The sequence below is a fragment of the Nanorana parkeri genome, unplaced genomic scaffold, assembly GCF_000935625.1.
Source record: "Nanorana parkeri isolate BGI_ZX_2015 unplaced genomic scaffold, ASM93562v1 scaffold995, whole genome shotgun sequence".
NCBI lineage: Eukaryota > Metazoa > Chordata > Amphibia > Anura > Dicroglossidae > Nanorana > Nanorana parkeri.
The window spans coordinates 249,406-263,382 of record NW_017307263.1 but is presented as its reverse complement, the minus strand read 5'-3'; the positions used below and the strand labels follow the sequence as shown (position 1 = coordinate 263,382).

At 41.7% G+C, this 13,977-nt stretch overlaps 1 protein-coding gene across 2 annotated transcripts in view; it reads left to right on the top strand.

Moving 5' to 3' along the window:
* Nucleotides 1-13,977, top strand: part of LOC108795704 (glutathione S-transferase Mu 1-like) — a 46,297-nt gene that overhangs the window by 3,706 nt on the left and 28,614 nt on the right. The window contains exons 3-8 of one of the 2 annotated variants that reach the window (XM_018566991.1): nt 1,788-1,852; nt 3,075-3,156; nt 3,962-4,062; nt 5,758-5,853; nt 5,986-6,096; nt 7,433-7,589. In XM_018566991.1, the coding sequence (XP_018422493.1) occupies nt 1,788-1,852; nt 3,075-3,156; nt 3,962-4,062; nt 5,758-5,853; nt 5,986-6,096; nt 7,433-7,525 (548 nt within the window). In that variant the 3' untranslated portion in view covers nt 7,526-7,589. Of the gene's footprint in view, nt 1-1,787; nt 1,853-3,074; nt 3,157-3,961; nt 4,063-5,757; nt 5,854-5,985; nt 6,097-7,432; nt 7,590-13,977 lie in introns of those variants that run through there. The other variant, XM_018566992.1, reaches the window with a different exon arrangement.

Genomic DNA, 13,977 nt, shown 5'->3' with positions numbered 1-13,977 from the left:
CGGAGAGGCGAGGGGGGGGGGGGGGGTGGAGTCCTGCCCTTCGTTACATCCAGTGGTGGGAATGCTGTGCTAATGGTCTGGGTGGTAGAGTTATAACTAGACCCCTAAGTTTTAAAGGAAGTATGAACATAAGGGCCATAGAGCTTGTACATGCAAGCACAATTCCAGAATGGCAACTCCCTACTTCTAAGTACTTCTAACAGGTTTCCTTGAGATTGTATTTTAAAATGCTACTGCAGTATTTGTCCAAATCTAGCTATCTGGTTGAGCAAGGACCAAAACAAATGTTGCTTAAAATTCGCTACTGTGCTGAGCCTGATGAAGGGGACCCTGTGTGGCCCCGAATACGCCAGTTTTGGTGACATGACGTTCCAATAAACTAACTCTTTGGACTGCAATACTGGTGGTGTGCTGGTGACATTTATTAATATTTATAATGTGTGGTGACGCCATCTGCAGGTTCTACAAGCAGCCCCCTCCCCCCCCATTCAACTTTGGGTTTTTCCGGTAAGGAGTGCGACAAGGTATTCTTTTGTTTGTGATGGACTGCAATCTCAATACAAATTAGTAAACTAAATGTGAGCTTGTAGTCCCATCACGGGAGTGAGCATGGAGCAGTGGCTAGTTTACAACACACACGGGGACCCTGGGGAACGAAAGTAATGAATGCTTGATACACAAATAAGTGATACACAAATAAGATACATTTTTGTTATTAGTTGGGGTAGTTGAGTGCATAAGTTTTTTTTTTTTTAAACTCTTGAGTTTAGTGTCACTTTAACATGTATTCACTTTTACAGCCAAATTGGGATAACACATATTTTATGTTTGCTACACGTTCTCATTCACATTGCATAACTCTTGCTGCTTTTTATTGATATTTGTAAATCTTTAAAACAAACCATTAAACTATCAAAACAATAAGTGGAACAGCACAGGTATCAGACAATAAAGGCAACTCAGACCTTGAACGCAGTGGGAGGGTGCATGACAAAAGTTAACACACAACCAGTAGGAACAATGTTAAATGTTAAAAGGATGAAGCAGAAATGTACTATGTGGACATATATCTGTAAAAAAATTAGTCAAGGACTTGCTGTATTTTTATTGAAAACTTTTCCCTGGTCATCCAACCAGCTTTCTCAATTCAGAATGACTTGTACAAACTATTATCTGGAAATAAATATGGTAAATGTTGATCCAATCCACATAATCTGTTAGTCACAACCAGGTGCTGATTGCATTTGTATAATTGGAGCTAGGAGGTGTTAATAACCTGCCCAGATAGGTGTTAAAACAGCATTGTATGTGGCATACAACGGATGTTCCATCCTCCCACCACTATTCAGGCTTGGCTTCTCCAAGAATGGGGTGGGGGTTCCTCAAAATTCCGATCAGGCCTTAAGGGCCTGGTATGACTTTGGGTATGGGTTTTATTTTAATTTTTTAGAGATAGCTAGATATAGATATGTCAGTTTTGCTGCAGCAGGTTCTATACATCGTACAGATGCACCACTTTGCAGGCAGTTTAAGGGGACCCCCAGCACAATATTTAAATGTCCATTTTTATTTCACTTTTAAGCAATGTTAAAATCACTAATCTTTTAAAAACTGTGTGGGGGTCTTTTTTATATTTCACTGGAATAAATATCCACAGTGTGGACTGCAGTGACGTGATGTATGGAGTGTGACAGTGGATGATTTTTGTATTTATTAGAAACGGCTCCAGACATTCAAAGATGATGAGATCCATGTAATAACACAAAACAAAATCTCTATTTTCACAGCACCAAACTATGATAGGAGTCAATGGCTGGATGTGAAGGAAAAGCTTGGTTTGGATTTCCCAAATGTAAGTGACATCGTGGGGAGAGAAAAGGGAGGGGTCCTTGTTCAGACGCTTCTTGGTGTCGGATCACCACTATCTTTCAGTTGTGTATCTGTGACATTCTTCCAAGCAGCCATGGTTCACTGTTGCCATCAGAAAGCTGGACCAGCTCACTAATATCTACACAGTGATGTGTGTTTCATGTTTAGTTTGCAAAGGAATTTTACCTTGGCTTATTGAATGTTATGAAAATCCACTTTGCAAAGAATACCAAATCACATGCAAGGAAAATTGTCAAACAGGTTTTTGTTTTTTTTTTTTTACTTGCACATGTCCACACAGTTTCTCCACAATAATCAATTAAAAAATTCCCCCATCAACTGAAAGTTCACTTTTGCAAAGTAAACCTGCTCAATTCCTTTAGTAAATCGGTCATTGTTTTAACAAACTGAATTGGAGTTTAGATATACTTTAAAGATTTTTTTTTTTTGTAATAAGGGTTGGTGTTTTAGGGGTTCATTTTAAGGGATGGGTTAAATCAAGGGTTGTCTTTTGGAGTTAAGTCATCATCTTGAGTATGCGGTACAGTTGTGGTTACCAACTCTCAGGAAGGTTGTCTCCGCGCTTGAGAGAGTTCAAAGAAAGGCTAAAAAATAATTAAAGGGATGGAAGGCCTGAGTTATGAAGACTGCCTCCAACAATTAAATGTATTCTCCTTTGAAAAGTGGCGCTTAAGAGGGGACCTTATTGCAGTCTTCATAATAATCAATGGGGACCACAATATTCGGAAACAAGTTGTTTTCACTGAGAACGTGAACGCAACAAGAGGTTAGAAGAGAGGGAGTTCAATCTTGGAACGGTAAAGGGCTTTTTTACTGTGAGTAGTAACAGGCAGTGGTATCTGCTGATAGCGTAGATACGTTCAAGAAACTTCTAGATGAGTTTCTTCAGTCACGAAATATAACGTGTGTATGTTGTTGAACTGGATGGACCTTGGTCTGTATCCAACCTCGACTACTATGCAAGTCTGGGATCAGGTTTGTGTTGGGAGGTTAGAAAATAGAAGTTAGAGATAATTGTAGATCTAGTTGGGAGACATGGGCAATTACGGCATTTAATCTTTGCAGTCAATGCTCTATACCCAACTGTCCAGCACCAAAAAAACACACCTGGAAATTATTTTCCAATATAAGCTAATAAGTGGTTTTCATTTTATACCTCACATTAAAATTGTTCCCTTTTGCAGCTGCCATACCTTCTAGATGGAGATGTTAAGCTGACGCAGAGTAACACAATTCTGCGCTACATTGCATGCAAGCATGGATTATGTGAGTATCGGCTTTGGATTGGTTTGTAATACTGTGCGTCTTGCACTTTTATTGCTTGACCTCATTGTTTTACTTTGTTGCCTTTTATATTTATGTTCTGCTGCGTGAGCTACTGACAGATTTTGGGGGGAATATTGCATCTTTTGTATCTTCTGCAGGATAAATTTTACAGCACATTTTATAGGTAATGCATTGCAAAGTGTTCAAAATGTTCCTTTGTGTATACACATAGTTGTTGTCGATGGCGTGGAGCTCGCATACTTTTCAGTGTGGCACGGTGCATGTACCTTCATATTGTACTTTTTTTTTTTTTTTTTTTTAAAAGACACCCCTGTTTTTTTTGTGAATTGGTGAAAGATTTTGGGGGATGTTACATCTTTTGTATCTTCAATACTATTCAATGTGGCACTGTGCATGTTCCTCCATATTGGACTTTTTAAAAAAAGCACCTACTTAGCGTGTAGATGGCAACCTGCCAAAAGAGTAGCAATGTCTTAGAAGGTACTCTTACCTCTATCTTTGCCAGTTTCAAAAATGTATAAGTGAAAGACAAAACTGTAGTCAAAACATGCATTTTTACATGGATCATAGGGACAAAACATATGAGCCACCCTGTGGCATCATTACCCTAAAGTTTCTCAGCAACCGCTTTACTGATTAGCCTAAACAACCATCTTAAAAGCTGATTCAGTATAGCGGTGTAAAAAAAACATAATGTGCAGTAGCTCATAGCATGCGATCAGTTGATACAGTTTGTGACTCTAATTTAAAACTGTCCTACTTCCCCACCACCACTGTCTTGCAGGTGGAGAGTCAGAAAGTGAAATTAACAACGTATCATTGATTGAAAACCAATCTATGGATTTCCGAATGGGACTTGTATCTATTGCCTACAACCCACAATTTGTAAGTGGAAAAATACAGGAAAATTATTTATATTCAGCTAAATTACTTGTGTACAAGGGGACACAAAAAATATTGCCATATACAAATACACACTATAATTCTCACAAAATATGGCCATATGCAGGTACACACCTATAATTCTATTAAATGCACGGGCAGTCCTCTACATACAACCCCATTGCAAAAAGGTTGTGGCACTGTGTACAATCTACATAAAAACAGAATGCAATGATTTTCAAATCTCATAAAGCTATATTTTATTCACAATAGAAAACATATCAAATATTTAAACTGAGAAAATGTACAATTTAAGAAAAAAGTAGGGCAATTTTGAAATTGATGGCGGCAACAAAAAGCTGGCTAAGTGGTATGAACTAGGAAAAGCTGGGAGAACATTTTGCAACTAAGTAGGTTAATTTGCAACAGGTCCGTAACATGATTGGGTATAAAAAGAGCATCTCGTGAGAGTCGGTGTCTCAGATGGGAAGAGGTTCACCCATCTGTGAAAAGCTGCAACTAAAAATTGGAACAATTTCAGAATAATCAACGTAAAATTGCAAAGACTTTAAATATATCATCTACAGTACATAATATCCTCAAGAGTTAGAAAATCTGGAAAAATCTATGTGCGCAAGAGATGAGGCCAAACACAATATGATCTGTGATCTTCGGGCCCTCAGACGGCACTGTTACAAACAGGCATGATTCTGTGATGGACATCACTGCCTGGGCTCAGGAATACTTTCAAAAGTCACTGCCTGTGGACACCGTTCGCAATGCCATCCAAAAGTGCAAGTTAAAGCTCTAACATGTAAAGAAGAAGCCATATTGGAACATGATCCAGAAACGCCGCCATCTTCTCTAGGCCAAAGCTCATTTAAAATGGTCTAACAAAGTGGAAAACTGTTCTGTGGTCAGACAAATAGAAATCTGATATTCTTTTTGCCAACCATGGACAGTGCGTCCTTCAGACTGAAGAGGAGATGCCTTCCGGCTTGTTATCAGCGCTCAGTTCAAAAGCCTGCATCTCTGATAGTATGGGGGTGCATTAGTGCGTATGGAATGGGCAGCTTGCACATCTGGAAAATCACAATCAATGCTGAAAGATATATATAAATCCAGGTTTTAGAGCAGCATATCCAGACAACGTCCTTTTTCAGGGAAGGCCTTGCATATTTCAGCAGGACAATGCTAAACTGCACACTATGACAACAGGATGGCTTTGTAATAGAGTCCGGGTGCTCAACTGGCCTGCCTGCAGTCCAGACCTTTCACCAATTGAAAATTTTTGTAACCTAAAATATGACAAAAGACCCAGGACTGTTGAGCAGTTAGAATGCTATATCAGGCAAGAATGGGACGACATTCCTCCCCAAAAACTCCAGCAACTGGTCTCACTTCCCAGGCATTTACAGAGTGTTAAAAGAGGGGATGCTACTCTTTGGTGAAGAACAGTGGAGCCATCTGCACACACAGATGTGGCAGCTTGGAAGTAAAGCCTACTGGCTCTACTGCTGAATATATGCATTACATTGGCAAGACTGTGATAACCAAGGAGTACTTTGCATTTTGATTGAGAATAAACACATACAGGACATAAGATGGGAAATATCCACTAGCCAGTCTATGCAATCCTGCTGAACTGACTGCTAACTGTTAAAGCTGATTTTAATAGAAATGTATTCAATGTTTTAGGAAACCCTTAAAGGTCCATACCTTGAAAAACTTCCAGTTGCCCTAGGAAGATTCTCTCGTTTTCTGGGAGACAGACATTGGTTTGCCGGGGACAAGGTAAATGTCCTGCAGTATAAGTTATAATGTAATAATCATTCTGTATTTTTAGACAAAGCATGTTATGCATTGCTAAATTGATTAGTGTTTAATATCGTATACTCATTATTTTTTTCCCCCCCCCTCCAAAAGATCACATTTGCGGACTTTCTGATGTATGATGTCCTAGATCAACACAGGATTCTGGACCCCAATTGCCTGCAAAACTTTCAGAATTTGCAGGACTTCCTAACTCGGTTTGAGGCAAGAGTGGACTGCATTAGCCTCCATTCATCTATAGAGTTTGCGTCTCCTGCTTGGTTTTCCACGCAGAAGACTGCACGGAAATGTTAATCTTTAGAACTGCACGGATTCCGCTGGTTTGCAGCTATTACTATAGCTGCGAATGTGAGGAATCCACCCCTGTAATCGCGCTAGGACTACTACTTTTTATGCGGTGCCCGCAATAGTCTGAACAATGCACATTTAAGTGCATTGTTTTCTATGTTTTTTAGAGCGGTTCCGTGTGCATTCATATGGCCGAATACACGTGGATAACCGCTCCTGTGTGAATGAAGCCTTAGCTGAGTTAATTGGACCATTCAATGGCCTCCTAGTTGGTTGTAGATCACAGGCGTCTATGGGGATCACATATGATTGGAATTCCCAGGCCCAGAAATATTGCTCAAATCTTGTAATTATTTCAGCTCTATTGGTTTTCTTTATATTTTGAAGGCTTGTGACTCCAGATTTTGTGACTTGTCTTTTTTTTTTTTTTTTTAAATTTTAAGGTAGAGTGGGGAAAACCTCGGTTAATTTTTCATTGCTGTTTGTGCCCGCTGGGTGGAGTTCCTCACTTCCTGTCAGAAAATAGGAGTCTAGGTATCTAAAATGTTGCCATACACCTGTTATGGTGAAAGCTGTCAAAGGATGGATCTCTACTCACTATAGAAGTGAGTGAGATTCAACAGGGACACAGTCGGTGATAAATCCCTGAAGCTCTCAACCATTCCCACGCTAACAAACTATGACCCTTTTGTCTGGAGCTCCGCTTTAATACCGTACAACCGTACAATCGTTGGCAAATCTGACCATAAGACTCCCTCTCTTGAAATACTGTGCTAGCCTGGAGATGAATACGGATTTAACTTTCTGATCAAGTGGTTAAAATATCACTGGCTCCCTAGTAAAACCTCATCACAGAAATATATGGAAGTTGCCCTCCAGAGAAAGTAAAATATAAATTCAGCTCAAGGCAGTACCTTAGGTGGCACTGGAATAGGAAGTACAGTATATCTCTCCAACCAGGACACGGGTGGCAATAAAAGCCTTGACAGATTTTAACCTTTTGCTCACTCCTTTTTAAAAAGAAAAATGTATTGCTGCCTGGGTTCTAGCTATCCAATTTTTTGTCACCGGTACCTATGTTGACATATTTTAACATTTGCACAGACGTCAGTACATTAAGGCCTAATTTAGCATCTTGTAAGTGAATGTATTATGCACTGATCTAAAGCACCAGGTGACATACTTGACAAATTGCAGTTCATATTTCATCAGAGTATTGTTACTGTGTTTTTATAATGTTTTTTTTTTGCAGACTCTGCCAGCTATTGTTGCATACATGAAATCACCACGCTTCATGAAGACCCCAATTAATAACCGAATGGCATCATGGGCCAACAAAAAATAATGTGATTCAGCTAACACGCTAGTTGATCGTTCTGGAGAATTGATCTTGCCCCAATTTTATAGTTCTTCACAACTAGCTTGTGTGTGATTGCATTGCTTCCTACTGACACTGTTTTCTATGAAAATAATAAAATAACATTGTTTGCAGTTGTCTGTGGTAGTGGACATAAAGTGCAAAAATTAGATTACAAAGTATTTGAGGTTGAAAAAAAAAACGTGTGTTACGGTCTCTTGGGATGGTATCAATTGATTTCTGCTGATACCACTGCTTGTGTCAGAGTTCCAAAATGTAACTTCTCTGACCTGAGAAGAATCCCCTACACCCTTTGTGGATAAATCTTTTCTCCACCAATTTTAGGTGGTGGCCTCTAGTCCTTGTTACTGAGTTTACAGTAAAAAGTTTAGTGACGATGTTTCAATCACCACTAAACATTTTGTACAACAAAATCATGTCTCCTCTTAATCTCCTCACTTCCAGCGTGAACAAGTTTAAATTTCGCAACCTTGTATCATAACTTTGATCCTCCAGCCCCTTAATTAGCTTTTGTCGATCTAAGGCTTTTCTAGTAACATCACACGGCACATAAGTATCCATAATTTTCCACACATACAATGAGCCACAAATGTACATTAAAAGTTAGGGGGTCATTTATAATGGAAAACCGATATCGCTACCCACTCTGTTATACTCTGCAGAATTACACACACCGCAACCTGCATTTTTATAATCCTACATCACCGGACACAAGAAGCGCCATTTCAGATGATTGGACACTGGCCATTTAAAACTGCAGGACTTCCCTGTATAACTGATTACACCACCAGCCTGCCTCAGGTTTTGCTTTTGTCCTTAGGTGATAGAAACCTTCTCTCAGCTCTGACAGAAGGACATACTTTACTGTACTTTTTCCACTTTAAGACTCTTCTACCAAAGTTTCTCTAAGCTGCTTGCTGCCCCTGTGGTTTCATTCTTGGCTGAGCTATGGTAAAATGTACTCAACCTGCTAAAAGGAAGGTGCAGGACTGGCCTGTAATGTGCTCAGAGCTCTAGATCCTGTGTTGGGCATTTACCTTGGCACTTAGTGCATCGTATCGAGTAGGTGCAGGATGCGATACAGATCTAGGGCTGTGGTATATCTACTGGTGGAGCCTTGTCCCTGAATGCCCACTGGTAGGGCAAGGGATGGAGGGGGTATATCTATTTAGGTGGCTGCTGCAATTCCAAGTGAGAGTAAGTGATTTTGAGATCACTCAAGTGCTTTTGCTGCAGCCAAGTGTTGTTTTTCTCCAGTCACTGAGGGGTTAACATGGGCATTGCTTTGACTCCTGTGTCACAGCTTTAGGCAGTTAGACAGCTGAGTCTTTAAACTTGGCCACATTTTTCAGTCTCACTTGTGGCTCCTGTGGAGCTTTTGTGCCTGCCAAGCCTCCGTCTTGGTGTAGTGCTGTGAATGTGCCCTCCATATACTTTCCTTTGTCACACACTCTGAACTGTCCACATGCATCTGCTGCTTCAACTAGGCACAGGGAGTGAAACCACCACATGTGCTATGCACTTGGTCACCATTCTGCCTGCAAGTGTCTGAACACAAGGCACCCTCCAACCTCTGCAGTTCATGAGTACCTTTTGGAGATACCTTTGGCGCATGTTAGATCATAGACAAGGAGACAAATGAGTGGCAGGCTCTGTGGCTACCCTGCCCCACAATGGTTGGAATGTTCAGACCCTCTGTTTTTTGCCAGTCTTATGTTCTGCTCCTTTTCCTCATTGATATCCACTTCAGGGACCTCCTAAGCCCCTCCAACGGTGACCTACACTACTTTATCATCTGGAGAGGCGTTTCCGTCAGTAATGGCTTACTTAATGGGCAAAGTATGTGACATTTTTGAGATCTCAGACTGCAGGGGTCGCAAGCAGGCCCTTTCACCTTGCCCCCTCAGTCTCCCTCTGTCTCCCTTTTGCACTCCCTGAGAGAAAAGGCTGTTTCCAGTACTGTGGATCCAGCCCAGGAAGAAAATCTGTCTCATGATGTTCCTAAAGATCAAAAACACTATTTCTGTCCTTGTGGATGCAGTTCATACTTGATTGTAGTTAGAGCTGCCTGCTTTGACCTTGCCAAAGGTCACTAGTCTGGGATCTTTAAAAATACCCATACCTTCTAAAACCTTCCTTGTGCACTAATTTTTACAGCCAGTGTATGGTGACTGGGATCACCCTGAAAAAGGATTTACTCCTCCCAAATGGTTTGCTCATCAATCCCTATTGAGTGGTTTCGTAAAGGTGAGCTTTAAAAAAAAAAAGCACCATGGACGTTTTAGCCATGATGTTAGTATGCACAACACATCATGGCAGGGAGCTCTTCTATAGGAACCTTTTAAGGGCTTGTAGAAGAGGTCCCTTGAAAACGGGGACCTGTTCTACAAGACCTCAATAGGTTCTGTAGAAGGGGTGACTGTTTTCAAGGACGAGTGTAGAAGCCCTCCCTATAAGAAGCACCTACAGCGCATAGGGACCACCTTAACGGTGAAACCTTAGATATTTTTAAGAGTACTTTTTTGCAGAGGAAAACTCCAGTAGCAAAAACTCCAGTAGCAAAAGTAGGACATTCCCAAAACCCGGTTTCAGGAAGTTGTGACCAAGAATTACAAACTGGAGTTTCGCTCCTTGCCCCCTCACTTTCTGTTGTTGAACTTGCCAATATCTTCTCAAAGATCCCTTGCTGCCCTAGATCACCTCAGATGCAAAAATATTTCAGGGGTTCTAGTCTCAACCTGTTCACTGTCCCTAAAGGGGGGGGGGGGGGGGTCTCCCTACCATATGAAAAATCCGCAGATCAAATGTATCTATCTGGGCAGCCATTGACTTCCTTCACTGGGTGATTTCCTGGCCTCAGTGGACATCAAAGATGCATATTTGCGCATCCCTATTTTTCCTGCTCACCAGCGCTACCTGAGTTTTGCTGTAGGCACACAACCCTACTACTACTGTTTGTTGGCCTTCCATTTGGCATGTCCACTGCACCTTGGATTTTCACCCAAGGTGCTGGCCCCTGTTTTGGCTCTGCTTCGGTATCAAGGGATCCTCATAGCAGGGCACTTGGATGACCTCCTCATAGACCAGTTAGTGCAAGCCTTATCTGACAATTGATACAAACCCTGCAGAGCATTGGGTGTAGTCATCCTTCCCTTGGAAAATATCCAATCTTTTGCATCCATGCTAGGACCATGAGTTCCAGCCATTCAGTTTTGCATGAAGGTTCTGTGCTTAATGGTTGCCTCCTTCAAGGGATTCCCACATGCTCGGTTTCACTCCAGGCCATTGCAGCTCCTTGTTTTTGCTGCAAAGGAAAAAGATTCAGACACTGGACTTACTCCATATGTCTTTCCGGCAAGACGAGGCTTGTTCTGGCATGGTGGATCTCCAACTTTGTGCTGGAATCGGGGGAAGTCGTTCAACTACTGATGGTCTTGTAGGTGCTCCAAAGTGCTAATTTTGGTCTAGGGTGTTAAATAAAAAAAGATATACTCCCCTGTACCTCGGTCCCCTCTGCTGCGGCTGTCTGTAGATCCATGTCTAATACATTGAGGATGCTGAGTGATCATTACATCAACAGAGTGTGGGGGGCGGTCTAGCAGTCAGGTAGGAAAGAGGTTCATGTGGGTATACTGTATGTCCTGCTACAGGGTGCCATATTGATGTCTCCAGTTGAAGATCTGTGGTTAGTTCTAGCATTCCAGCAGGCCTAGCATCCAGTCATTAGGCACTGTGACATGACATCACCACAAAGTGCTGAGAAGGAGTGCAGGTAAAGTGATTATATGGCAGAGCGCGGTGTGGGCGGAGACAGCCAGCGCTGTCACAGGAGTTCACAGGAGGAGTACTCCTCCCGCACCGCTCGCTCAGCCTCCTGTGACAGCTGTCAGGATGGAGAGCGGTACAAACACTCAGCGATCAGTGATCGCTGAGTGTAAATAATTGAGGACATAGTATGGTTACTATAGCCTCACTTATGAATAAATGGGAAATGATCAACATCACCTCCTGTTCATTCATGATTGTGGTTATAGTAAACACACTATGTTCTCAAGTTATGAATGAATCACAGTTGTTGATCCTCATACCATCTCTGAATTGGTGATGACACTGTCCTTCCTTCTGGAGGGTGGCTACTTTTGTTCCCCATGATCCATGTGTGTGTTGTAAAGTAGCCACCGCTCCAAGCTCACTAGATTTATAGTTATGCATGAGTATATACAGTGGCTTGTAAACTAATTCACTCCCCTCTGCAATTTTCCTATTTTGTTGTATTACCACTTGGAATTAAAATAGATTTTTTTGTGGGGTTTGTATCATTTGATCTATACAACATGCCTACCAATTAGAGGATGCAAAACAAGAAATAAGACAAAAACAGAAAACTTGAGCGCGCATAACTATTCACCCCCCTCCCCCTAAATCAATACTTTGTAGATCCACCATTTGGAGCAATTACAGCTGCAAGTCTCTTGGGATGCATCTCTATACGCTTGAAAAATCTAGCCAGTGGGATTTTTGCCCATTCTTCAAGGCAAAACTGTTCCAGCTCCTTCAAATTGGATGGGTTTTGCTCGTGTACAGCAATCTTTAAGTCATGCCACAGATTCTCAAATGGATTGAGGTCTGGGCTTTGACTAAGCCATTCCAAAACATTTAAATGTTTCCACTTAAACCACTCCAGTGTTGCTTTAGCAGTATGCTTAGGGTCACTGTCCTGCAAGAAGGTGAACCTCCGTTCCAGTCTCAAATCTTTGGCAGACTGAAAAAGATTTCCCTCAAGAATTTCTCCATATTTAGCGCCATCCATCATTTCTTCAATTATGATCAATTTACCAGTCCCTGCTGATGAAAAACATCCCCACAGCATGATGCTGCCACCACCACCATGCTTTACTGTGGGAATGGTGGGAATGATGAGAGGTCTTGGCTTTGCATCAGACAAAACGTTTTCCATGAAGGCCAAAAAGCTCAATTTTAGTCTCATCTGACCAGAGTACCGTCTTCCATATGTTTGGGGAGTCTCCCGCATGACTTTTGGTGAACAGCAAACGTGTTTGCTTAATTTGTAAGCGATGGCTTTTTTGGGCATTCTTCCATGAAGTCCTGCCCTATCGAGCCTATATATATGATCTGCGCTACAGATGTAATAGAACCCTATGAGCTCCGGTGCTAAAAAAAAAGTGTATAACACTCCCCAACATAAATAAATAAAAACATGCACTGCGCTAAAAGGGTAAACATTTCTCCATAAAGTTAAACTACATAAAGTGCATTCATCAATCAATCCACAATATCATGTTATACACCTCAACATGAGGTGTATGCATATATGGACTCCCCAAAATAATGCTACATAAAGTGCATACATCAATCAATCCATAATATCCTGTGATGCATATCTAAACTTCCCAAAATTTAACTGTAGATAAAAATCACAAGAAAAAAATGAACTGTCTTTCATTAAAGTCCAATATATCCAGTGCTCTGTTGTGAAAAGTGCAGGTGTCAAATCTATTAACCACTCAAATGCATAACTGCGGTCAAATAACTCAAAAACACCAAACTTCTGTGTTCTATCCCATGCTTCTATACACCCTCAGTGAATAGGTAATGCAGGATCCGCACTCACCAAAGTTAAATTACCCCTTTTACAACATGGTCTTATAACGCTTAGTGCGGTCTGAATGCTCTGACTTCCTCCCAATGTTCTTTCCAACCAGATCGTTTCACCGCTGGTACTCCCGATAATCCCAGCCAGGGCCGGTGCAAGGATTTTTGCCTACACAGGCAAAGGTGGATTTAGTTGGCTGCCTATACATCCAGTGGCGGAACTAGTAAGGAACGCACAGAGTGCAGAAGTAAGGAACACACAGAGTGCAGCAGTAAGGAACGCACAGAGGTCAGAAGTAAGTAACGCGCAGAGGGCAGAAGTAAGGAACGCACAGAGGGCAGAAAGAAGCACACAGTTCAGTAGTAAAGAACTCAATAAATCCTGCTTTCCTATCACACAGTATGGTGTGGCATGGCATGCATTATATGTGACAGCAGTCTGGCATTTGGAAGCAGCTGCTCACTAGTATTGGGCATTTTTTACATAGAACCTTTTTAGCAGCAGATGTAAACAATGAGGGCCCATTCACACTATAAAGAGTGGGTTCCAGTGCATTCAGCCTCTGGAACGCAACTCGGCCAGCTCACTTTGTTTTGGGGTGAAGGGAGCGTGACGGTGCATTGAAGTGAATAGCACCGCCACGGCCGCCATGCCGCCGGCCATCAGTGCGATCGCCAGCACCCAAACGCGGGGCAAATTAGTGCCTGCATTCCGGTCCAGTGCGATCTGCAAAAAAGCCCATGCAGCATTTTTGCATATTGCACTGGACCAATACGCAAGTACTAATATTCCATGCGTTTGGGTG